At 38.3% G+C, this 26,692-nt stretch overlaps 1 protein-coding gene across 2 annotated transcripts in view; it reads right to left on the reverse strand.

Annotated features, from left to right (window-relative positions):
* Positions 1-19,106, reverse strand: part of SSR1 (signal sequence receptor subunit 1) — a 35,829-nt gene extending 16,723 nt beyond the window's left edge. For both annotated transcript variants that reach the window (XM_024552291.4, XM_024552292.3), the window contains exons 1-7: positions 18,923-19,106; positions 16,345-16,457; positions 10,821-10,908; positions 9,619-9,881; positions 7,947-8,023; positions 7,229-7,307; positions 5,569-5,662 (exon numbers count right to left, since the gene is read on the reverse strand). In XM_024552291.4, coding sequence (XP_024408059.2) covers positions 5,569-5,662; positions 7,229-7,307; positions 7,947-8,023; positions 9,619-9,881; positions 10,821-10,908; positions 16,345-16,457; positions 18,923-19,001 — 793 coding nt within the window. In that variant the 5' untranslated portion in view covers positions 19,002-19,106. The remainder of the gene's footprint in view (positions 1-5,568; positions 5,663-7,228; positions 7,308-7,946; positions 8,024-9,618; positions 9,882-10,820; positions 10,909-16,344; positions 16,458-18,922) is intronic.
* Between the last annotated feature and the right edge of the window lie 7,586 nt (positions 19,107-26,692).

Consider the following 26,692-nt stretch of genomic DNA (forward strand, 5'->3'; position numbering starts at 1 on the left):
CTTAGACTCCACTCTACAACTGCTGAATCCAAACCTATGACACAACAAGATTTTCAAGTGATTTGTGCAGAAATTAATGTTTGAGAAGCCCTTTTCTACAAAGTGGCCAATCTCTTGAGCTGTTGTAAATTAAAATGAACACAAGGGGTGTTAACAACTACATATACTGTATCACCCTATAGAAAAAAAGTCATAAATGATATTTTTGAGACAATTTAAGAAAGTTCGATATGGACTGGTTATTATATATAATAAAATAAAACTTTTTGTCAGAAAAGTGTTATCTCTTTGCAAACTGAAATATTTTAGAGGTACTGTGTGATAAAAAAGGGGCTCTGTAGTAAATCTAACTGAAATTAACCTCTCAGGATGATCTGATCATAAATTCCTAACTGGGAAGGTCCTGCTTCAGGCTTGTAACTTCCCTAGTAAAAGGTCATCTTAGGCAAGCCCTGTCCACTGTTTTTGTTTCCCCTCTTCAGACCCCTCAGAAGTGTAACCACCCTCAAAAGGGCACATAATCTTGTTAACTATCCTGTAAAAAGATTTCCTTGCCTTGCTTTCTTCCACTTCATGTAACCTTCCTTAAGGTCCCTCCTTAACTCCAAATGAATAAAAGAAACTGCAAACTGTGTATTCTGGAGAGCATTTGAGATCTTCCTTACTGGCATATTGTTAGTTTGCCTGAAATAAACTCTATAAAAATTTTTTTCCTACAGGTTTAGATGTTTCTTATGTCAACATGTCATATCTGTAATTTAAAGTATCTCATATTACAGAAGTTAGTTTTAAAAAGTGACTTTTGTATAAAAAAAGAAAACTATACTCTAAAATAGAAAATCATGTTTTTGCCAACTACACGTATTTTTTCACACCCTCCTCCTTAACCTCTAGATTTCTAATTTCTGAAATGCTCTCAGGATCCCCTTTGATTTCCCAGGACATGAGGCTTCGTGTGGGGCTCCCAGGGTTTACTGTAATAGCAATAAAGGACTGTGGTTTTATGTGTTACGTGACTTCCAGCCATTTTCAAATTCCAAAAATTAATCAGCAACATGCCGCCCAATGGTAAGCTTGAATATGATAAATTTTTTCACCCCAACTGGATAACTGGATCAGCTTAAAGCTGTTTAGAAGCTCCCTTATTGTTTATGAAGCCTCTCAAAACAAGGAATTTCACTTAAATAGGAAAGGAGAAGGAATAATAAAAGTGTCTTTGGTGGTAAAATGTGGTCCTAAAACAAACTCAGGCTGGACAATCAGATTTTGAGCAAGATAAGCAGGTGTTGTTAAAAAATACAGTATTTAGCAACTTTAATTCTACCTATCTTTGAGCATTGGGTCTCACAGAGAAAATATGAACTTTAGAATAAGACAAATGTAGCTGTGAAGCATGGTAAGTTACTTTTTCTTTAAGAGAAATTTAATGAAAAATTGCTCTTAAGAAAAAGTAAACTGCATTTTTTAAAATTGTATTTATGTATTCTCATAAATACAGAGGCAGCAGTTTACCTTGCAGAATGAATGCCCAGTCTACACAAGGTAACTAACATCAGTTCAATTCTTCCTTCAACAAGGCCTCTGTAAGTCGTGCATATTATTCATTCCAGCACATAATCACATACTACTTCTGATTATTCAAATATTTCATGTATGTGCTTTATTTTCCTCAAGTAGAAATATAAATTTTTGAAGAAAACAGTTACTTTAAGTTCTTTTTAACATACCACTCAGAACCTAGTAGAGTATTACAACGTAGTATATACTTAATACTTGCTGAATAAAAACACAATTATAGTTCAAATTTTGCTATGTGAGTGTAATAATTCTCATCTGTAAGTTCATGTCAGGGAGGAAGATACTATAAAACGAACCTTCCCAATCTGTCATTTAAAAATTCTTTTGAAGAGGTAAATTCCACAGCAGTTACAGTGATTTAAATTATAATTTTTAATGCTTTTCAAATGCACTTTTATCTAATTCTATGAAACTTCAATTTAAAAATAATTATGTTTGAAGAAATCATATTTAAACATACCACAGACTTCAAAATTAATTCTGATGCATCATAAAGATGCTATGGTATACATTTCAACCCAATTATATTTTCTGCCATGGTGAATGTCAGAATGATATGAGAAATTTGTCCTGAGAAAGATTTATTCCCTCAGCTACCACCTATGCTGCATATCCCATCATCTCCAAATCTTGTGCTCTGAACACAACTTCAAATGCTTCCTGGGCCTTCTCATCTGGAAGTTCCATGGGCTCCTCAAATTCAACGGATCTAATCCAAAATCATCTCTCTTCATGCATACTCGTTTCTCTTCCTATATTCCCTGACATCATTCCACTCAGCTGCCAGAGCTCAGAGTACTCTCGCTCCTAAGATATCCAAACAGTCACCAAAAGCCTGGTCTGCTGAACTTCTGAAACATCTTTCTACTCAACTTTCACTCCCATCACTACTGTCGTAGCTTACTGAGGCCCTAATGATATCTTATATTTTTTTAAAAAATCATCTTCCAGTAGCTCCTGCTTGTTAGCCATCCTCCACAAAACTATCATTTCTTTTGAAACATAAATTTGTTATTTCTCTGCTTTGAAGTATCTGATGGCTACTTTTTACAGCCTAGAAGGAAAAGTCAGAAGTCCTTAGCATAGCACATAAAACTTTTGACAACTCCTTCTCCCCTAACTTTTCAAAGCTCTGGTCAAATGTCAACTCCTGTGAATGATTTCCCTACTGTCCTATAGGGGGAAGGACCTCCTGTGTTCTCATTACTTTGTATCCACCTCTATTTTTTTAAATTTTAATTACTGATTTTTAAAGAGAGAGGGAGAAATATGCATTTGTTATTCCACTTATTTATGCATTCATTGGTTGTTTTTTATTTTAATTTTTGATGTTGTTTGTGATGCACAATGTCTGCAATAGGGGTGTGTCTTCAAAGCATTAAGGGGTTTGTTGTATTTAGTAGCAGAACCTAACTGCTGGCTCAGTGCATGTGTATGTGAACCATTCTTTTACATCTTGAAATCTTCCTCTGTACTCTGAGGTAGTATGGCAGAGGCAGCTTCAACGGGAGAAGGCCTAGTTTCATCTGTTACCACACTTGGGTAGAAGGCATCCTTTGGTAGGGCTCCTTGCATTGACTGTGAGTGCAGGAAAGAAACATCTCTTTGGAGCTTGCCAACCTTGGTTTCCAGTACTGTCATCTTAGTATTAAGAAACTGCAATTGTTTGCAATGCTTAGCCATGTCTGCATGCAGACTGTCAATTTTCTTCTCCAATTGCTCTAGTACTGAGGCAGATTTGTTGTGGATGGTGTTTTCTTCATTGCTTGACTGGCTGTCAAATGGCTTATTGCTTCTCTTCCTATTTGTTCTTGCAGCTGTTACTTTTTCTGTGGTGACTTCTTCAGCTATCAGTTCTGAAACATCTAAGGAAGGAGTCTCATGATCAGACTCAGATTCTTCCTCTGTAATTAATTTAGGACAGCCACAGTATGATGGACATATTGCGGGGCTGGCAGGCAACGGGAATGGTTGTTGAGAGGTCCAGGGGACCATTTGGGGGAGCCTGTTTCTTTTGTGAGCTCAGCCATTCTGTGTCTTTTAAGATGATTCCCATTGGTTGATTTTTGTATGTGCCCTGGTGTATTGGACAATGTTCTAACCAACTGAGCCATTTGGCCAGGGACTTTGTACCCACTTTTAGTAAAGCACCTACTATGCAGTAATTATGTTTCAATAGAGAGTTCACTGAATAATATGGAAATAATAAGGAAAACAATTCAATTTGCAAACAAACTTGTAAACAAAACAATTTGTAAACCGAGAAAGGCCTTGAATTCACAGGAAAAGAAATATATTTTTTTAAATTTTTATTGTTATTCAATTAAGGAAAAGAAATATTAAGTGGCCAATTAGTATGTATAAAGAAGCCAAACCCCATCCTTAATTGTAATAAAAAAGATGTCATTTTTATCACTGACAGATTAAAACATCTGATAATACTTGAGAATGATAAGTGCGAGTACAGGAGAAACAGGCAACATTGTACATTGGTGAGAATATAAATTAGCACTATCTTTTGGAAAGCAAATGAGATACTTTCCTTAAGAATGCATAAGTTTAGACCTAACTGTTCTACTTTTTAGAAATTATCCTTTGTGGGGAATGGGAAAAATGGGTGAAGGGGGTCAAAAGGTACAACCTTCCAGTTATAAACTAAGTCATGGGATGTCATGCCTATCATGGTGACTACAGTTGACAATACTATATTGTATATTTGAAACTTGCTAAGAGAGTAGATCTTAAGTTTTCATCATAAAAAAATATTTACTATTATGTGTAGTGATGGATGTTAACTAGACTCACTGTGGTAATCATTTTGCAATACATATGAAAAATTGTTTAAACCCCATAAATTTAAAAATAAGAATCTTCATTAGTGGTTTTTTAAATAAATGCTTACATATGAGCACTGAGTATTATTTGATAATTCTGCTTCACTCACTTTTATAATACTACCACGTTAGGTAGCATAGTACAGTATTTAATTGCACAAACTCATCTGCGTACTGGCTCCACCTCTTAATAGCTGTATGACAAGCTTCTTCATTACAGGTTTAAGTTTAAGATTGAAAAACTCAAAATAACAAACATCCTTCAATAAAGAATAGATTTAATCTATCATGACACATTTATATAAAATACTATCCAGTTATTAAAAAGAATAAAGTACCAAATAAGTAACTATCACAGATATATCCAAAGCATGAAAACTCCTTGTACAACATGTGAGATACAATGCCAGCAGTGTAAAACAAAGACAATAGACGCATAAGCTGACATATGTATAGAAAATACTTAGAATAACATGCAAATACCAATTACTTATGGAAATTCAATCAGTGGATCCAGGAAGTGATATTAGCTTTTCACTTCTATACTCTTTAGTTTTTACAATGAGGCCTTATTACCTTTACAATAAATGTTTTTAAAAAGTTCATTTACAACTGGAGAAAAACTTCTATTCTTTTATAAAGATTAATATTTTAACTAATTGCACATGTAATAAAATTGAAATGTATCTGTTATGGAAGCTATCATGCAGTATTTTAGGTTTATTTTTCAAACTATTCTGGGTAGTTAGCAGTTTTTCCAACAAATTGTGTTAAAAAACTGTTTCATTACTTGTTAAACTTATTGTAAAGTACAGCCCCCAAAACATAGCAAACCCCATTAAAAAATTAATCACCTCACCTCTTCTACTTTGCACTGAAGCAAGAGGAAAGAAAAGAGACAGGAAAAAGATTAGAAAGAGAATTCACACATTTGTATGTAAACTGCAGATGTGGAAGCATTTCTAAATTAAAATGTAAAAATACTATACAGAACAAAATTTCAAAGCACTCATTAAACATATTATACTAGATTCTATACAAGTAATGGAAAAGATTAAGTGTTAAACAGCACTGACCAAGCACTTTCGCTAAATCTAAAATGTTTAATTTCCATTTCAGAGAAAAAGTTCCCAGCCAAATTAGTAAGAGTACTTACTGATCTGATTCAAAGTTTCCTGAGGAATCCAACTCATGTCAACATCATTCTGACTTGCTGTACCCATCTCTACTTTCTGTATGGGTCTCTTGCGCTAAGAGAACATAAAAACAGTATTTTAAAGGAGTTTCACTTCATTGTTTACTGTAATTTTAAAAAGAGACCTATCAAGCTACTTAAATATCTTTATAGACAAGTATGTTTTCTCCTTGTTTTAAAGCATACTCCTATCCAAGTTTTTATTAATCAATGAGGGGCAATCATGTCTGGCACCAATTATAAAGAATAAGTAATAAGGAACAGATCTTCAAACAATGATTTATTTTCAGACTTTAAAGACATTTTCCTCTGCTATAAAGCTTCATGTTATGAAGACTTTCTACTTAAACAATCATTTTCTTTCCCTTTTAAATGTTAAAGACTACATAAAATCTTTAAAAAAAAAATAAATGTTAAAGAATACATTTATTTTTACATTCAACAAAATTCAGGATAAATTCCTGAAAGGCTACACGCAGGCAGACTCCTGCATTGTTAGTTAAATACACTTAAACAGGTGGCATAGAAAAAATAAAATAAAAACATAAAATCCCATTTAAGCTAACAACCTAAAACTTTGTCCCTAGACTTTTTGTATCAAAACTGCTATTAAAAATAATTCAATTCTATTATTTAGCCCTGCTCTTAAAAAACAACAAAAACCCTAATTATTTACCTCAGAGAGTATTAAATATACAGTCCAAAAATTAGATTCTGAATACACAGAAAGGTAACCACAGCTAATTTTTTAAAATGGCTTCATTCAAATGGGAAGAAATTGGAGATGCCATTATACCTAATACATAAATTTATAGCAAAAGCACCAACTATTATGAAAATGAGGCGAAAAAAGTTATAGAAACTAACATTTAAACACTAAGCATTTCTCTTTTAAAGAGAGAGTGCTTAGTAGTAACACTTATTGCTTATTTCACTGTAAGGGTCCAGTGCGTATTAATATATCTGACACAAATCATGTCATACTTTCCCATGGAAGAAATAGTATGAACAGATGTTTGTTTTGCAGGACCAGGGAGTGAGATGAGGACTGTGGTGAAATTAGCTACCATGTCCAGAGAGAGAAACCATGATTATACTGTAGCAGGAGCTTCTGTGTTGCCTCTTTACTACACCCACAAGAAAACAGAAGTCAGACTGATAGAACAAATACAGCCAAATTCATTCTTTCTTAAATGAAAAGACTCACTTAATTGCTAATTAGGAATTAACCTCTATGGTTAAAGAGTACTGAAGCAAATATAAAAGCTTCAGTGCTAACAGATAAAATAACATATCCATGAAAAAGTATAGTGAACAGAAAAATAAAATCTTATGTCAGAGTGTAAGAATAAGAATTCTAGTATAATTCTAGTATAACTTATACAACAACAATAAGAAGGTGAAGCTCACTCTGGAGGGTACAGACTAAGGACACATTGCACATATGTACAAAAGCCTAAACACATCCAGGTCACATATCCAAGGTTTTACTTTAAAAGGTACAACAAATCTGTAAATATACAAACTCACAGTGAAAGCAAGAAACCACAAATAACTGGACTGAACTTAATTTAGTACTGTTAACAACTTTTGGCTATAAGAGTCATTCACCCATAATTACCTTTCTAGATTCCAGGAGTTGATGAAGGCCAACAACAACCAAGAGCCCAAGACCCGCAAGGAACATATACATAAAGATACTAATATAAAAGGAGAAAATAAAAACTGCCTTAATTCATAGGAAATATCACAGCTAATTAAAACTATAATTGTTTTAACTTATAAAAAAAAAAAACTCCACAGCTAATTACATCTATAATGCGAACACTATGTAACTTATAAAAAACACCATAATTATATCTATAATGCTAACACTATATAAGCTTTCCAAATAACTTGTTGGTAAAAAGGATACAATATTTTAAATTCAATGTAGACCCAGGTAATAAATTTTATAAATTTCTTTACTTTAATTCATCACTTACAAAGAATGCATTTTTCAAGATAAACTTTTATAGTTTACATTTTCAATGGCAATTTTTGAGGCATGCAACTTAGATTACACAAGTGATCAGCTTAAGAGCACAGGGTGAAAAGATTTTACAAGAGGGGAAGAATGGAAAGCCAAAGCTATCTTACTGTTGTTAGTTTCAACTGCCTTTCCTGACTTGGTATAAATAATTATAAGAATCATCTAAACTACGAATTTACCTAGTTAGGATTTCATGAAATCTATAGTCCATTCCATTTTCATCATTTAATAAAAATAGTTTGACAGGAGCAAGCCTTCCAGTCCTACTTAAGGAGATCAAGATCTATGTATCTCAACTTTCACTTACGTTTCTCCATCTAACCCATCCTCTCTTTCAATAATTGTAACGGTTTGATTGAAGACAGCATCTTGAAATACATTGCCCTGTTAGGAAAAAAAAAATCCCACAAATCTGAAATGCATTTCAACAATGAAAGCCTACAAGAGTTCTTAAAACCATCACTCTAAGATATACAATGATAGCTTTTTTATCACTTAGAATATTAAGACTTGACAAAGTCACCAGTAATGGCACTAATTCAGTGTCAGGGATTCAACATTATGAAGTTTATTCCTTTCTCCTACAAAATAAAAATACCTACAACTTGGCCAAAATTGTCTCCCATTTTCTTTTGGGGGTGGGGGAAAATTAAAATGTGTAGAACGAAACAAAGCCCACAGAACGCTCTTACAAATACCAGCCTGAGGTCCTGTTGTGTGTGTAACCCTTCAAAACAAGGCAGAAAGAGCACAAACATGTATAGCAGAAGCGGGTCATTTTAAGAACTAGATCTGAACAAGTCAAATTCATGTTTTAAATTAACAATGGGTTGGAAATCAATTTCTTTGTAATAAATAGGTTAGTGATCTTCAGTATCAAAATATTTTTCTGCTGTGACCTTAAAGCAATTTTGTTAGTTCAACACAATTTCAGTTTTCAAACACATCCAAACACTGTAACAATACATATTTAGCCATTTTCAGTGCTTGATGCTTTGCACAAAGGTAGTTTTTAAAGAGTGTTACTTATGCTAAACTGCATTTAGGTAAGTAAAATTTTACTTTAAGATCTTGCAGTTTGCACTCCTGTGTTCACAATTCCAAGAATCAGAATACACTCATGAAACTAACATTTGAAATGGAACTGAAACTACAAATATGCCTGTTGGATTAAGTTTTCTGTTTGAAAACAAGATGAAATATATAATTCTTCAAGTCACTTAACTATAATGTTTAAAAAAGTTTAATATTTTGGAGAAACGATGAAACCCTTTATAACCTCTACTAAGCAATTTAAAAAAAAAAAAGGGAAAGCTTAACTGCAGCACAAGAAATTTAACTAAGACATAAGGTAAACATGTTGACACTACATGATGATAAAAGTCTGAATAAGCTTCCAAATGGGATACAATTTCCTTCTTTGAAAACTTTTTGAAAAGGGAATGGTTTACATATGCTCTTAACTGTAGGCGGACACAATAGTTAGCATCTAGAGGTCAACTCCCAGCAGTGCAATTGTGGTGGGTTTCTCTCATTCGTTCATTGAATATATACCATAACATTAAAAATCATAAGAAAGACAACAGAGCTTTTATTAGGCTACTTCGCTGTCATAAACCATAAACTTTACTTCTAAAACTGTATTACAAATAGGAGACTCTATTGTGTGCTTTCCTTTCCTTTTAAGATCCAGCTCAAGTCACCTCCACTTTCATACTTTAGCATCTAACACTCATCTCTAGAATGTATCACTTATCATATTGTGATATTGCCTGTTTACACCCATTTCCTCCAGTGGATCATAGGCTTTAAGACAGAGACAATTTTTCTTTGCTTCCCTGGTACCTGATAGTTTCAACCACAAAATAGGCACTTGAATGACCAAACACAAGAATATTCAAATGTTAGTTGTCCTCATCCATCTCTAATAAAAAAAAAAAAGAAAAAAGAAAAAAGAAAGTAAGTTTAGAGGGTCTTACGTTCAAATCTTTGTAGTTCAGATTGATGACTAGACCAAAGGGTCTTCCGCCCATGGGCTCTGCAGGGATGAAGGAGTACTCAAAAGTTGCCTGTCTCTGGGGTGGCACTACAGTGTTCAGAGGGAGAGCTGTGAAATTCTGGATATAAAACTGGTAGTCCTGAGGATAACGGAATGAGGCATCTAGGGATTCAACAATAAAATCTTCTGTACCCTTGTTTGTAAAGCCTACCAGGAATTTCACAATGTTATTTGCTGGAAAATCTAAGAAAAAAGAAAAAAGAAAAAAACAAAAGCAAAGAGACAGAAAGATTAGAAAATGTTCAAAGGGTATAAAATAAAAAGTAGACATGCCTAAGAGGCTCGACAAAATTACATTATCTGTTAGAACATTAAAAAAATCAAGCAATCCCTACCCACTTTGAGCAATTAGTCAAAATGCAAATTTGAAGGTAAGACCCAAAGAGGAAGCTACAAAAATAAATGGGGGAGGGGAGAGGACTCTTTTAATCAAATTATACTTTTCTTAGGCATAAAGTTGGAATGCGCATGGGAATAAAACACAAAACTTAAGAAGGCAGAGGAAAATTAGTAACTTCAAATAATAAGTTTTCAATTATATTGTAGCCTACAGAGCTGAGTTTCACCCAGTACAGCACAGGCTTTGGGGTCAGATGGATCTGGATCTGAATCCTATCTCCACACTCTATTTACTACCGGGCAACCCTGAACAAGTTGTTAACATCTCTAAATCTCAGTTTAGCAATAGTAACTAACCTCACAGGATTTCTGTTAGGATTAAATAATACATGCAAAGTATTGAGAATACTGCCATATAGACCATTATTTATTTTCTTTTAATAAAATCTAGGCTCCATCCAAGTCCAAATTATAAAGATTTAATATTCCACTCAAAATATGAGTTACTTTATTGTGGCAGTTTAAATACAGTTTCTTTCAAAAGAATATTTAACTTCTAGTTAAAATGGGTGGTTTTTCTTTTTTCCCTTAATTTGAATGCCAGGAATACTACTCTAAAGACATGGTATTCATACGTATATAAGAGGGTTTTCTCAAAATGTGTATTTACACTACCCTTGTAAGAAAGGAAGACGAATCTTAAGCATTACTATCACCTCCCAAAAAGGTTAACCTTGTCACTTTAAAAATTCCTACACCTGATTTAAAACTGCTATCTGTTACCTTCTCCTTTCACAAATAGGATAGTTGTATCTGCACTTGGTGAAGCTTCAGGTTCACCAGATACATCTTCTTCCTCTTTATCTTCTGCCTAAGAAAAACAACATTAGAAAGGGATTACTGTGGGGGGGGGGGGGAGATACCACAATTTAGACATAACAAGTTCGCTAAGATTTGGAACAAAGTACTGTCTCTACAAGCCTTTGTGGAGATTAGCAGTGGTATGATTTCGCTGTAGTTCACTGGTTAATATAAAAATTCTAGAGCAATGCATCTCAAACAGTAATGTGCATTCCCAATTCCCTGGGATTCTGCGGATCTGATTCAGGTCTAAAGTGAAGCCTAAAATTCTCTATTTCTAAAAAGTACCCAGGAAATGCTGATGTTGCTGGTACTCAAACCACACGTTGAACTGCAAGGTTCTGTAGTGTGGGTTGGTAAACTTTTTCTGTTAAGGGCCAGAGAGCAAATATTTTTGGCTTTGAGAACCACAAGGTGCCTGTTGCAACTATTTGACTCTGTGGCTGCTTTCTATGTGGCTACAGTGTGGAAGCAGATACACACATTACATAAAACATGGGCAAAGCTGGATTTGGCGTGCAGCCACATTTTGCTGACCCTGGTCTAAAGCACCTTATCAGCCTACAAAGACATCCATCCTGATTAACACAACAATTTTCCTGTGAGAATCTGTCATACAACTGAAAGAAATTGTCGTCCCCCCCCCCCCCCCCCCCCCCCCCGGCCAAAGAAGGGACCAGATCATACCAGATCATACTGGGGTAATGGAGATGTCCTAAAATTTGATTAAAGTTGCACATCTTAGTACATTTATTAAAAATCATTAAATTATATGCTTAAAACAGGTGAATATTATGGTAAATTACACCTCAAGAATACTGTTAAAAAATGTGAACAAATTTTAGTTTAAAATTTGAAACCTCAGATATTTCTCCCATCATCACTAAGGATTACAAAAAGATTCACATTCCAGGCCCTTAATAAATCAGGATGCTTAAGGCCACCATTTTTTTTATTAGCATTTAACTTTTTCATTTATGTAAAATACTTTTCTCAATAGGCAGAATTCTCAAGGGCAAAGACTGTCTTACAATTTAAAAATTCTCCACACCCGGCCCATATGCTTATGAGAGAAGACACTCAAACATCTGTTTCATGACTGCAATTCTGGGTTTTAAGTATCCTTAATGATAGCATTCACTTAACAAGAGTTAGTGAAGTTTTGCTTTTGGGAAAAGACACCCACAAGTAGGAAAGAGACCAACGACAGGAGCCATAGCTGTAACAATAAAGAGGAAGGGGTATACTTGAGAAAGAGTTAAGGGAAACCATCTCTAAGATTTGATTAATGGGTTGTGCAACAAAAAGAAAAGTAGCAAGGCACAAGTTGGAATCACTGGAGCCATATCAAAACGAGAAACAGTTTATGCAGGTGGGATGGATGGTATATACTGAATTCCATTTTGGACTTACAAAATTTGAGCATCCAGATGGTGCTATACTGCAAGAGGAAGCAAATACAGGTATAAAGCTCAGTAACTATAAAATAGGTGGCCAGAAATGAAAACGCAAAGTCGTCAACATAAAGTGGTGGTGGCTGAAACTACAGGTTTCATCAACGTTAAAGGGGTGGGCAGAGGGAGAGAACGTAGTAGAGATGAAGCAGCAGTAACTGGGCAGAGAAAAGTCAGAGGGCTGCAGCAGAGGCCAACATGAGGGGACTCAAGGATAGGGTAGCCCGCAAATGCTAAAAAGGGTTCAAACAGGAAAGCAACAGCAAACACGCCCAGAATTGGGCAATTAGGTCACTGGTGACTTAGCGAGAACACTTTTACCAAATATAGGCGATCAAACAACTTAGAGAACAAATGTGAAATGAGCACTAGAGAAAAACTGTAGTTTGCTCTTTCAAGAAGCATGCTGGTAAAGAAAATGTAGAAAGGATGCGTGAATAATAGAAGTATAAAGTTAAAAACTTGATGAAGTTCGTCCTTCCTGGCCTTCACTTTTTGACACTGAAGTCAATGTTGCCAAGAATGAAGAGGACTGATTTCAGAATTTGAAAGTGGTAAATGTTTGGAATAACAGTTGTGAAGAACTGGAAAGTATATGGAAGTAAAGGTAAACAACTCATTTATCTTATAGCTAATTAGCATATGATAAGATATATTACTTAGTATCTGCTACCTGGTTGTGCTCTAAAATATTTCGGCTATGACAGGCTATATCCCCAGGAAAGTAAAGAAACTGGCAGTACTGTGGAGATGACCTCAGCACCTGGAGGGCAGGCATGCAAGAGAAACTTTTCACAATATACCTTTCACCTTTTAAATTCTAATCCACTTGAATGTATTCTCTCTTTTAAATAATACTAATATTTTTATGTTAGCATCACTACTCTAATGCTTGTTTTAATAACAATCAAAACAAAAATTACTATCACTTCTGTTAAAAAAAATACTTTCAAAGAATGATGACAAGCTATATTGCAACCTATAGCTTTAGACTAAAAAGGATAGTCAAGAGGGTAGAGAGGGTAGAAAAGCCCAAGATGACTTAAAAAAAAGTTTTCAGTGCAAACTTTTAAACCAATAACTTGTATCTAAACCAGCTGTTGGTATCTCAGATCTTAGGAAAATCTCCCTTCTGTCCCTTGACTCCAGACAAAAGCCCAGTGGCAAAGGATCCTTCCATAACCCCCAATTCCTTGATGTCTAAGGCAACTGTATACAAGCTGTTGATAATCGCGGGGAACAACAATAACAAGATAAATTCTAGGGCCCTCAGTTCTGGAGGTAACTTTTCTAGCAACTCTTGCCCGAAAGGCCTATCTTTTTTACTCTATAGGGTTCCACACAAACCTACCACTGCTGGTACCAACTTGGTCTAAAGGAAGGAAAACACTTTCCCCACCTTCCTGCTTCAATTTCCCCTAGCCATTTTCTGATTTGAGAAAAGCAACACAGCAAAGGGTACTAACACTTTTGAACTCATTGGCCACAGTATGGAGCAGACAATTTGAGTTACTCTTTGAAGTCTAACAGTTCTCAAGACAAGGGATATGATCAAGGCATAGAGAAGTTCTGGCTAAACTGTACCTATAGCAAAGACCTAACAGTTTCCTTCTCTACTCTTTTCCTCTACAATAAACACATTCCAGTGCTAGACAGCTGAAGTAATTTCAGAAAAGTGGGTATAGCAGTATCATCTATTACTAAATTTCTGTGCATGCCCAAATTTCAAAGCCCTAAATGCCAACTCTAATCCTCATTTTCTGGATAGATTCCCCCTCCCAATGTTCACTCCAATTTATCTTACCACAAGTGGCACTTTCAGAACACTCAAGTTTTTGTTACCAACAGTGATGGAGGAATGTGCTGACCTAGTTAAAGTAGTGCATCAAATGAACTGGGTCAAAGATGCAGAGCCTAATATAAACCCTAAAAGTATGGGTGAATACATGTATGTGAAAAGCTTGACACGTAGTAATCAGTAAAGGCATCTTAAAAGAGGGAGAATTAGAAAAGTACAAAAATTAGTACAGATATTCTAGTCAAGTAAAACAATGTGTAGAGATGCATAAAAATGGTAATTTAAAAATCAACAAAATAGCAAGCAGATTAGCTTAGCTGGAAGGCATACGCCCAAAAAATGCTATGTCAAAAGACTATCTATACACAAGGCTTATTATTCTGATGTCGACATAACAGAAAAATAGGGATGTGGTTTAATCTCAGAAAAAAAAAGGTAAAATCTAGAATCACAAACATTTCTAGGTTCAAGTGTGGCAAAATGAGAAGAGAAAGAAAAAATATCTGTGTAGCACAAATTACAACAATCCAAGAGAGGAAATGAAATTAGCTAGAAGCATGCTGAAATAATCCTTATTCTAGCTCAATGTTCTGTCATACTATTTTATGATAAAAGTGACAGCTCTGTTTTTTTTTTAATTGAAGGTCCCTCACTGGTCCTGCTTCAACGAGTGGCCACCACCAGGTAGAAAAGAGGAAGCGAGCCAGATGGCACGTGGAGGGGTCATCTCTGCAACATTCCATTTATACACAGAACTAAACAAGCGCAGAGTCACTACTACAGATAGAAGTTGGCAGCATGGGAAAGGAGAAGAACAGGTAGGGAGTTGGGGTGTCATTACAAAAATACAGGCCCTGCCCTGGCTGGTGTGGCTTAGTGGATTGAACACTGGCCTGTGAGCTAAAGGGTCTCCAGTTCGATTCTGAGCTGGGGCACATGCCTGGGTTGCAGGCCAGGTCCTCAACAAGGGGCCTATGAGAGGCAACTGCACATTGATGTTTCTCTCCCTCTCTTTCCCCTCCTTTCCCCTCTCTAAAATAAAAAAAATTAAAAAAGAAATACAGGCCCCCCCCAAACTGGGGTGCCTAGGGGTGGGGAGACTTGGTCTGCTTCAACCCAAGAGGAATCAGAAGATCAAAAGTGGTTTGGAAAGGCCAAAACTGACAGGGGTGAAGGGAGGAGGAAGGTCCAGGGGATAGGGGGCTGTTTGGAAAACTGGGTGAAGGGACTGCCCTCCCCCTGCTGGGATCCCCCCAGCCCCTCTGGTCTGGCAGGAAGGGGGCAGCCTGCAACCCCCCAGGCAGGTCTCTGGCTGCCAGATGCTACAGGCAGAGGGCTGGAGGGAGCTCACAAAGGCTTGCCCTCCAGGGACATGACAGCACTGCCCCCCAGCTTCTCTGCCATAGTGCAGCACTCCTTGACCTTCTCTTAGCAGTTTGCTTGTAATTCATGCTTTATCCCTGTCAGCTTCTTTCTGTTTTTTTAGAGAGAGGGGAAGGAAGGGAGAAATAACGGGAGAGAAACATCATGTGTTTGAGAAACATCTATCAATTGCCTCTGGCATACCCCTAATACGGGACCATGTGTCCTGACAGGGAATCCAAGCAGCGACCTTTTGGTTTGCAGGCCGGCGCTTAATCCACTGAACCACACCAGCCAGGGCAGATCTTCTCTAGGCCCTTTACTATTCACAAAACACACTGCATATATTTTTTATTGTCTGCTTCTCACGCCCTGCCACCAAAACATAGACACTGCTCCAAGAATATGAACTCCATGACAGCAGAGAAAATAGCTGGTTTGTTCACCCCCAGCATCCAGAATAGTGCCTGGCACATAGGGCACATAAATATTTGCTTATGGAAGGAAAGAAAAAAGGAAACTCAGACCTAGAGAGACAAGCTACCCAAGGTCAGAAAGCTAAGTAGTATGTATCCCAAATATATCAACAAATGGTCCGGATCTAGTCCCACTATGCTGTTACCCTCATAGACATTATTTCCCTGCCTGTTCCAGAAAATATGAAAAATCCATCCCAATGACTGACCTCTGCTCTCCCAACTTCAATTCACACCAATCCTAGTAACAACAGTAACATGGAAGCCACTAAAATCAAGAATTTTAAAACCATATTTATCTATAAAAAGGATAAATTCCAGATATATACGTGCATTAAATCATACATCACACTAACCAAATCTGTGGGTTCATCTTCTTCCACTTCCGCTTCATCATCTTCATCTTCAATTATTGAATCTTCCACTGTTTCTTCATCTTCTGTAAGATCTTGAGCTGCTGCTACTGAGCCTAACAAAATATAAAACAAGCAGTTAACTACCCTGTAATACTAATGTTTTTCATTTCAAGAATATTCAACAAAACTTTCCTCTTGGAGCAATTCAATCATTCAGTGTACTTGCGTGATATCAAATTATAATGTGTGTAAGAATATTCATATGATTTTATCTTAGTAGTCTTAACCGCATGTTAATTTTAATGGATGCTGTTTAATTTTAAAAAGCACCTAACAGTTGAAAAAATGAACTCTTGAAACTAAAGATGTCTTGAAGTTCAAATAAAGAACTTCAAACAATTTTATTAAGCAAATAAAAACAACAGTTTTAAAAGAAATTCCAAAATTTAATCTGTCATTAACCATACAAAATGAAACAAAAAAATACTCATGTCTGAAGAAAATAAGCAATCTCAATATCTAGGCAAGAAACACTGTTATGAGAGTTGATTACAACTCAAACTCTTAGAACTTGATTGCATGTAATTACAAGGAACAAACAAACATCTGTGTGGCATCCATGTAAAAACTAGCTTGCGTGAAACACATCATTTAGTAAAAAACCTATACTGTCAACTTCAGGGTTGATAGCAGAGAAAGTATGCATTTATTTTTGCACATGGCTTCAGGTATGATACTTTGTAAATTTCCTCTACACTTAATATACAAATAAAAGTTGAACAGAACTATAATGCCCAGAAATTATAAATTCCAATTTTACATACAAAAGTATTCTTAATAAGTCATATTAAATCTATTTTAGGCAAGACCTTCAAAAGAAATTTCAAAGTTCTAGCGACTCCTCCAACATTTCTCAGGAAGAACGATGATGTGGCAATTCAGCGGGGGGAACAAATGTGGGAAAGGAAGCATGTGCATGTGCTGCAATACCCAAGGGAACCCTTATACAGTACGGACCGTGCATGTGAAGTCTTTTCAGTCCTACCTCTTCCTGGACATTTTTAAAAACTGGTAAGAAAAAGACCAAGGAAAAAAAAAGGAAAAAAACCCCACAAAGAAATAAAAAACCTGTAAGAAAAACATCTAAGTATGACATAATAAAGGTGTATTTAAATTTCAGGACTGAGACATAATGGCTTTTCATCCTACGTTTCAGTGGATATTAAACTATTTTAATGTAAACCAGTAACACTTTTGTGCCTATGAAATCTAATAATTTTCAAATGGAAAAATTTAAGAGGGAGTATCTTTTTTAAAGAAAAACTACTTCTCACAAAAAGAAAGTTTAAACATACCCAATTTATTATAGATACTGATGTTTCTTTGTAAGGAAAATTTTAAAACCTGAAAAAAAGTCTGGATTCTATACAGAACTAGCAATTTATCTTTAAAAAACAATAACAAAAATGAACTGATAACAAACCAGCAAGCAAATAATGAAGGAAAAGAATCCCTCAATCTGCAAATGAATTAACAGTTTTGATTAATTTTCACACTTGGTTTTCTACTCACTAAACAGAAGCGAGTCACTTCACTTTTTTTTGCAAAGTTTGTGGATACTTGTCACTACCATTCATTTTGCCACACAGCTTGCTTCAACTAGAATTCTGGTGATCATTTAGTCAGACTACAATCTACAGATGAGAAAGATCGAAGTTCATATATAACCAGGGCAAAAAGCCAAATCTCCACATTTTTAATGTTCTGCTATCTAAATTATTTTCAAACCAGGTTAACTGTTATAGGCAATAAACCTGAATAATAAGCGTAAAACTAGAATTAGACTACTTTTTCAGGACGTGGTAATTCCAAGAAACAAAAATACCTACAAAAAAAGGAGAGGAGAAAAGGGGGCATAAGTAATAGACATCCCACAGAGAGTCTTCAGTCTGCCTAGGACTATAGGATGGACAATGCGGGGTGAGACTGGGGAGCTTTTCTGAAATCCAAGACTCCTGGCAACACACAGGGACCAGGGGCTGATAAACGGGAAGATCACCAGAAAGATAAAAAGTGCTCTAAGAGTTTAGGTGCCTAGAAAACAAAGGTTTCAGCAAATGAATGGAGACGGACTCGTAGCGTGGAAACGAAAGACACGTCAGCCCAGAGTCAAGGGGAAGGGGGTGGCGCGGCGCTGGAGGCGGCCAGAAGAAATAAAACCAGCTCGCAGCGCGCTCCAGGCTCAGCCTTGCCCAATGCCCCCTCTCTTTTTCCTGCAAACGGACCCGCCAGCTCCGAATACAGTTGCCGGCGTTGGTCCGCGAGTCAAGCTCCCGAGCGGCCACCCAGGAAGGTCACCGGCACAGCCTCGCGCTCCGCGTGGAAGCGGCAGAGGCCCCAACATGATCTCAAGCCCCACGGGACCCGACTACAAGCCGGGGATCGAGAAGGAGGTGGAGAAATATCAGCGAGGTGGACGCCGGACCCAGGAGCCGCTGCCACCGCCTCTAGCTTCATGCTTGCGGTCACTGCCAGGTCCTTCCCTGCCGAGTCCCGCCACCCACTCCCCTCGCCTCACCTCCAGGGCCGCCTTGGAGCAAGAGGGTGGCAGGGAACACCAGCAAGAGAAGCAGAAGCAGGCGGGGGAGGAGTCTCATGGCGCGGCCGGTCCAGTGTCCAGTCGCCGTCCGCGAGATCTCTCGGCGGCTCCGGCGATAATGGCGTTACTCTTCATCCGGGCTCCGGGCGGGGAGGGAGGAGGCACGTACCACGTACGGCCCTTCGCCACGCCCCCTTGTGTGGCTGTGAAGCGCCGCCGACGTGGCTGAGAATCGCCTCCTGTCGGTGGTGCGCGGGAGGCCCTTGGAGTCACGTGGCTGATTGCTGGGGCCTCTGAGATTACCGCGAGAATCACCCTTTCCTTAGTGCGGCTGGCGACCTGCGGTTGGTTGCCTGCCGTGCCCTACCTGTCCCACCCCGTTTAATTAGTGTCGTTCGGTAGTGGTTACTTCACTTGAATGACGTTACGCCGCCCGGCGTGATAAAGTCTTTATATAATTTTAAATGCTTGGGATAGAAGGAGCATGAGCTGTCTTTATGTAGTGTTGAAAAGCAAAAATATGTTTGGGAATAGTTTTTTTTAAAAAAAACCAAAAGCATGAAAAATACACAGTGGTAAATCTTTTTCTCCATCCTCACCCATAGTAACAGTTCTTAAATTCTTAGATGACATTCCAGTGTTATAAATCACCTAGAGCAGTGCCTGGCATATAGAAAGCATTTGGCAAATATATGATGGGGGCAGCAAAGGCTTCAGTTTCCTCATCTAGTTTGGACTCTGTTTGGGTTGCTTCCAACAATCTGGTATTTCATGCATTTAAACAATCTGAATATCAGGTATTGTTGGACTAGACCAATGTCACATGTCATATGGATGATGAAACAAATAAACTAACCCTTATTGTGTGCTCTCTATTGCCAGTCACTGCCCCTTAGAACTGTGCTTTCATGTATAATCTAATTTAATCTCTGAAAATCCCTATGAGCTGGATATTATTTACTGAGAAGAAAACTGAGACACAGAAAGGTTAGTAATTTACGCAAGACTTAAAAAGTTAGTCAGTGGCTGATGGCAAGATTTGAACCTAACAGTCTGATTCCAGCCTCCATGCCCCACACTGTCTTAGAACATCTTCTGTTCCACTCCTTCATTGACCCAGCTTACGGGCCCCATTGCCCTGGGGCCCCTGTAACAGCAGCTGGTGGCTGCTGCAGCCACTAATTTTGTCTGCTAAAGTCACCACCTGACACGGCTGGGCTAAACCAATTCCTCTCCACTCCTCTCTGCCAGGCCACCACCAATGCTGCCATGGCTGCTGCCACTGAGGAACCCAGCAGAAGTAGAGGGACTCCCTAGAAAGTCATCCTCCCACTTTGCTGCTGCTTGCTCCTATGCATGGCTACAAAAGCTGCCTCTCTGTGCCAAAGCCACCAGGACTGGTGACCTCACTTACATGTGGCTGGGAATCTAACTTCCCAACTCTGAGGCACTTTCTGTTTCAGACCTGCTCTGAGTTCCTGAGTCTGGCAGGTGTTTTGACAAACACATCCTTCGACTTAACTTGCTACTCTCCCCTAGCACCATAAAGAAACCGGTGTGGACTGTAAAAAAAGATGCAGACATTCTGCTAAACTCAAAATCACTCTGTCACTGGGCCAAGGGTCTCTCACAGACTTTCTCTTAAGAGGCCTGATTTCCGGTGGAGAAGATTCTCATTCTTCATGTTAAAGAGAATCCTAGTAGTTCTGTCTCTCCGGTTCTTTATGACATGCTTAGACATAGCCTAAACCTGTGAGGATAATCCAGTTTAGGCTTAAACTGGGACTTTCACTCCAATTATGTTATTAAATGATCACTAATGGATTTTAATGGCGACTTGAATTTTAGACAACCAGCTACTAAAGATACAGGAAGGACAAATACAAGTGTACCACTCTGGATGTGACTGATGCGATGAACCTAGGGAAACAAAAAAAGCATACAAACAGAAAACAGAGACCTGTGCCCAATTGGCATAGAAAGCAGTAAGCTATAGATCAGGGAAATAAAATCCTCACCCTCATCTTAGTACCCACAAGTTCTGCATTTTTGTGATCTACATTCTCCCTGTAGTAAGCAGCTTACCCTTGGTGCCCATGCAAGAGCTCTCTCTCCCTTAGTTGGTTCCAATCTTTAATTTATGGAATTAAAAATTCCATCTACTAGTTTATTTAGGTCTGTCCAAGTATTCCCCCTTGTTATCTCACTGTCACCTCTACACCTATCACCTTGAAGATAACTGTTTCCCAGGAAAAGCACACAGCTCAGGAAAATCTGCAGTTGATTCTCCACCTTTGTTACTTTACTAACTTAGAATTTATAAAAGCAGAGCCTTCTTTCCCTTTGATTACTTGAGATTTCCCTCATCAGCATTAGTAAATGTGCTTAATAGCACTGGTTTTTCTGTTTTATTCTGCAGGTAACTGTGTAGCTAAGGAACTTCCTCATGTCCTTTAAACCTTTGCTCAACTGTCACTTGTCAGTGGGGCTTAGCCTCACATACCAATTTAAAACTACAGCCCTCCTCCCTGCTTCCCCTGCGCTTGCTCATGCTCTCTTTTCCTCTCTCTCTCTCTGTGTCTCTCCCTCTCCATTCCCTTCTCTCTACTCTCCTGTTTTTCCTAGCACTTGTTATCCTCTAACAATATGTATTTCACTATGTGTCCTGCCTGTCTCCTGTCAACATTGTGAGGCCTGGAATCTGTTTTTGTTTTATACACCTTTAAAAAAAATCTTCCCCAAAAGGTATGTTTATTGATTTTAGAGATAAGATGACCCTGATTTTTAGAGAGATGATTTTAGAGAGAGGAAGGGAGAGAGCGAAACACCGATGTGAGAGACATCCATTGGTTGCCTTCTGGACACACCCTGGCTGAGATTGAACCCGCAACCTAGATATGTGCCCTGATGGGGGATCAAACCCGCAACCTTTTGATGTACAGGTTGACATTCCAACCAACTACGCCACCTGGCCAGGGCAAAGCCAGAAATCTTTGGGCCTTTGAGTCAATGTTATAGAATAGTGCCTGACACCCAGTGGTAACTCAGAAAATATTTATTGAATTTGTTGTAACGTGACATTTTTCCTTCTCATATTTGCAACCTAATTTCAATTGTAGACCTGATAAGAAATGAAAAAGTATCAAGTAAAAAAAAAGTTATGTTTATTACATGCAAGCAAAGACTTAAGTGTTCTTTCACCTAGTAAAGGCTTAAAAAACTCACTAGGTTTTGCATACCATACATGTGACAGAAAAAAAATTTTGTGATCCTTATGAAAAGGGGTCATGATGGGAAAAATAAACAAAAAATAAGGAAGGCTTTCAAAGGAGTCCTGGTTCTCCAACCCAACTGTTTACTGAGAAGGAGGGCCTGCCTTCCTTCCCCCACTCCCAGAGCACTGTTCCCATCTGACCCTCTTTCTTCATAATTCACAGACCTCCCCACCAGCTCTCCCAACTCATTTTTCATTGAAAAGAAGAGAAAAAATCACAAGCACATGATTACTCACCACAAACTCCACTGCTTACCTCCACCTGTACACTCGTGGTCTGCCCTCCTTGCTGTTACAATAAAAAATGTTTATAGACCTATCAAAAACGATCTATCATTTGTGGTTTGGATCCCATTTCCTGCTCAAGACATGTGATTCTGAATGTAGTCCTCTCTTCTCTACCTCCTGATAAATGTCTTTTCTCCAGTTCATTGTGCCTATCAACATACAAATAAACTATAATATTGCCCATCTTAAAAAGCAAGATTCTCCTGTGGCCTCTGTTCCCTTTCAGCAATGGCCTCATTTCTCGGCTCTCTGACACAGTAAAACTTCACTAAGTCACCTTTTAATTTTTTTCTCTCTCTATTCCAATTGGGCTTTTATTTGTACCCCTGCACTAAAACATCTCCACTTTGCTAAATCCAAAAGTCATCATCTGAGCCACCCCAACCCCTCTTTTAACACTAATCTAGGCTCAATGACAACCGTGCTTTCCTAGTTTCCTTCCACCTCTCTCACCCGCTCCTTGTCTCTGCTTGGCCCCTCAATGTGGGCCTATTGGAATGGATGTAATACTAAGACTGGAAATTCACCAGCACACGTTCTGTGACCAGCCCTGGTGGTCACTCTGTTACCCAAGCAATAAGGAATGCACGAGTGAGGGGGAATCCAGGCTCGCTGAGAGCAGTGGTCAGCTGTCCTCCATAGACCAGGGCTGAGGGGAAGAAGTACTGTGTATGGAATGGGGCTGACAGCACTGGGGATGACAGACAGCCAATGGCACTATTTAACCAACAGAAACAAGGTGGGCACAATTATCACCATGAGCTGCAAAGTCAGACTGGGGGAGAGGTAATGCAGATGAACAGGAGGAGTAATCTGTAGAGAGCCATGGCACTGGTTAATGAGATAGATGAGCACCCAATGTATTGCTTAATTTTTATCATTAAATAAATCAAGAAAGATCAGTAGGCTAAGGGCAGTCACCCCAATAAAAAATCATGCTGTGTTTCTCAGCATGGCCTGAGCCAGTTCCCAGGCCCAGAACCCAGTAACTGAGGAGAAGTCAGCTTCCTGTGATGGGGAGCCCTGAAACACCACCACAATTGCCATTCAATAGTGAATACCCCATCCCTCCTCAAAGGAACCAATGGGCATTTACTCACAGTAATTATGCATTGAGGAAGGGGAACACCCAGACTTTTGCAGGCTTGTTGAGCACAAGGTCTGAACTGACATTATATCCAGGACCCAAAATACCAACTTGACCCCTTTTTAGAATAGGACTATGTGGGAGCCAGGTCAAGCTAACAGTGGGTCCCTGAGGTTATCAGGCCTATCCATATCTGGTTCCTGAATGTACAGAAGGAATGGTGTTTGAAAGAACCCTCACACCATTTCCTAGTAGGAGCTATTAAGAATATTAAGAGTATGAAAGGCCTAGTGTAAGTTTATGAAACTGCCATCAACACCCCCCTCCCCAGACAGAATAGTAAATTAAAAACACAACTACCCCCCCCCGAGGTCAATGGTAGGATGTGTGCCATTCTCAAAGGGGTGTTGGTCTCTATTAAACTCCAATTTAACTTGCCAGCTGGCCTCTACAAAAAACAAGATGGATCATGGCAGAGGACAGGAAAATACTAAAGCTTAACCAGGTGGTCCCCTTAACATCTCATGCTCAAACACAGCAGTTGATCACAGTTTGCCTTAATAACCCTTCTCCTGAATGTTCCCTGCAACAAGACTGACCAGAATCCTAGAGAAATTGGGGGTGGAAGCAATGATGGACTGCAAACAGGTCAGAGGAAATTTTGGGAGTGGAAGTGATGGAAAAATAGTCTAGAACTAGATGTGGTGATTATTGTATGACTAAAATTTTACTACAAACCATTACCTTGTGCACTTACAATAGCTGAACTTTGTAGTATATAAATCATCCCTCAATAAAGGGACAAGTGTGTAAAAAGATCTTAATTATAGTTATTCCTCATGCGTTTAGGTACTGCAGTTTTTATACCTATTTGTAAGGTAATAGAAAAAATATATATTGGTCTGTGCCCCAGTTCCTGGCACAGAATTCCTGAAACCCTTGTAAATTCCCATGTGATAAGAGCACTAGGAGCATCTTTTGTTATAATAAGGTGACCCTGGGTGGACTTTTGAATGGGGCTGCTCACCAGAAAGTCCAAACCATGATTAGAAGCTTGGAATTTTCAGCCCCACACTCCATTCTCCAGAAAGGGAAGGGGAACTGGAAATGGAGTTAATAATCAATCATGCCTCCGTGACAAAGCCTCCATAAAATCCCAAGAGTATGGGATTCAGGGAGCTTGCAGGTTGGTGAACACACTCAAGTACTAGGACGGTGACATACCCCAACCCCACAGAAGCTCCCAGACCTAACCCGTGTGTCTCTTGATTTGGTTGTTCCTCTGTTTTTCTTGTCTAAACTGGTAAACATAAGTGTTTCCCTGAGTTCTGTGAGCCACTCTAGCAAATTAATGGAACCTGAGGAGGTGGTCATTAGGAGCCTCTGATTTATAGCTGGTCAGAAGCACAGATGACAACCTGGACTTGGGATTGGCATTTGAAGTGGGGTGAGGGCAGTCTTGTGGGACTAAGCCCTTGATCTGTGGAATCTGATGCTGCCTCCGGGTACATACTGTTAGAATTCAGTTCAATTGTAGAACAGTCGGCTGATGTTGCAGAGAATTGCTTGATGGGGGAGAATCCACCACAAATGTGGTGTCAGAAGTGTTGTGAAAGTGGTAGTACGGTGAGAGTGAGGGAAAAACACAGAAGGGAAAGAACTGAGTTTTTCCTAAGTGCCATTCTTCCAGTACCAAAGCCTTTGGTCAGGGCTATTCACATTCTGTCATCCAAATGGAAGTGCAGGAATGCATCAGTGGAGTAGTTGTGCCATGAAATCTTGAAAATTCTGTTTTTGTAACACCTTTGACCTTGGCCTCATTTCCTATAAGTATCCCCAACTGTTTTCACCATGTCATACTAAAAAAATTTTTTTGAAAGGTCTAATTGTTCTTCAGGCAAGCTCAGCCTTGCTAAATACAGGAAGATCGTCCAGTTTCACAACTTACCCCTGAATGAGGTACAATCATGAATCCATACTAACTCCCACAGTCCTAGTATTTTTCAGACTGGATCTACTAGATTTGAAATATATATGTCACTGATTCATATTGAGTTATTATTTTTATAGGCAAATGTTATAATCTATTAAAAAGAAAATGTACAAAGTATTTACATTTTTACATTAATAGTAACACAGTCCTATAATTTCTCTTAAGATAGTGTGACTATGAACTCAGTGTCTTACAACACCTAGTATGAAGGAGTGGGGTCTGAACTTAAATCTCCTGATGCCATGTTGAGTTTCTGTATATACTATCTCCCAAGTGCTCTCTAGAATGTGGATAAAATGGAAGAGCTAGGTATTACTTTCAGATAGGGATGAAGGTGACATTTAAATTAGCCCTTGAAGGATACAAATGTTTTAAATATGAGGAACTGCATGGTGGAGCTGGAGAAAAGAAGAAGTTTAGTTTACTTAGGACAGGGACGGCTTTCTCAGAAAAGCAAATACTGTGGGCCAAGTCTCACAAGTAGTTTGGCACCAGAGCATGTAAGGCAGGACTATGAAGGAAAAACTTGAAATCGTGTCCACGAAACATAATAAATTATATATATATTCTGTGGAATATTATATAGCTTCTAAACATGAGAGTGGCATATTAACACTGCCACTATGAAAAAATGTTTATCAGAAACACTGTCAATTGAGATAGCCAGTTGGTTAAGATAATATGTGCTTTGTAAACTATAGATAATAGTCTTTCAGGAGGTACAATGGGAAGTGAAAAGAGAGGGACCATGACAGTTTAAGGGGGGAAGAGGGTTCAGGATATATTTATTTTTTAGGTTAGGTAAAGAATTCAATAAAGAGTTATAAACTAAAGGTGGAAGAGAGTAAAAATCCTTCATGGAAAGATGCAATGGGTCAGAATCAAGGGAACAAGGAATGAGGGAAGGAGAAAAAAAGTGAACAAAAATACAGAAATTGAGGCAGAGAGAAAATTGTAACTCCTTGTAATATCCTGTGAGAACCAAAGCTTCACTCTGTGGAGGCAGAAGCTGTGGCTATTTCAAACCTTCGTCTCTCCCCTCTAGGCTCCTACTGGTAGAAGAGAGTGAAGCTTTCAGCCTCATATAAGCTCCCTCAACTTACTACA

The sequence above is a fragment of the Desmodus rotundus genome, chromosome 3 (assembly GCF_022682495.2).
Source record: "Desmodus rotundus isolate HL8 chromosome 3, HLdesRot8A.1, whole genome shotgun sequence".
NCBI lineage: Eukaryota > Metazoa > Chordata > Mammalia > Chiroptera > Phyllostomidae > Desmodus > Desmodus rotundus.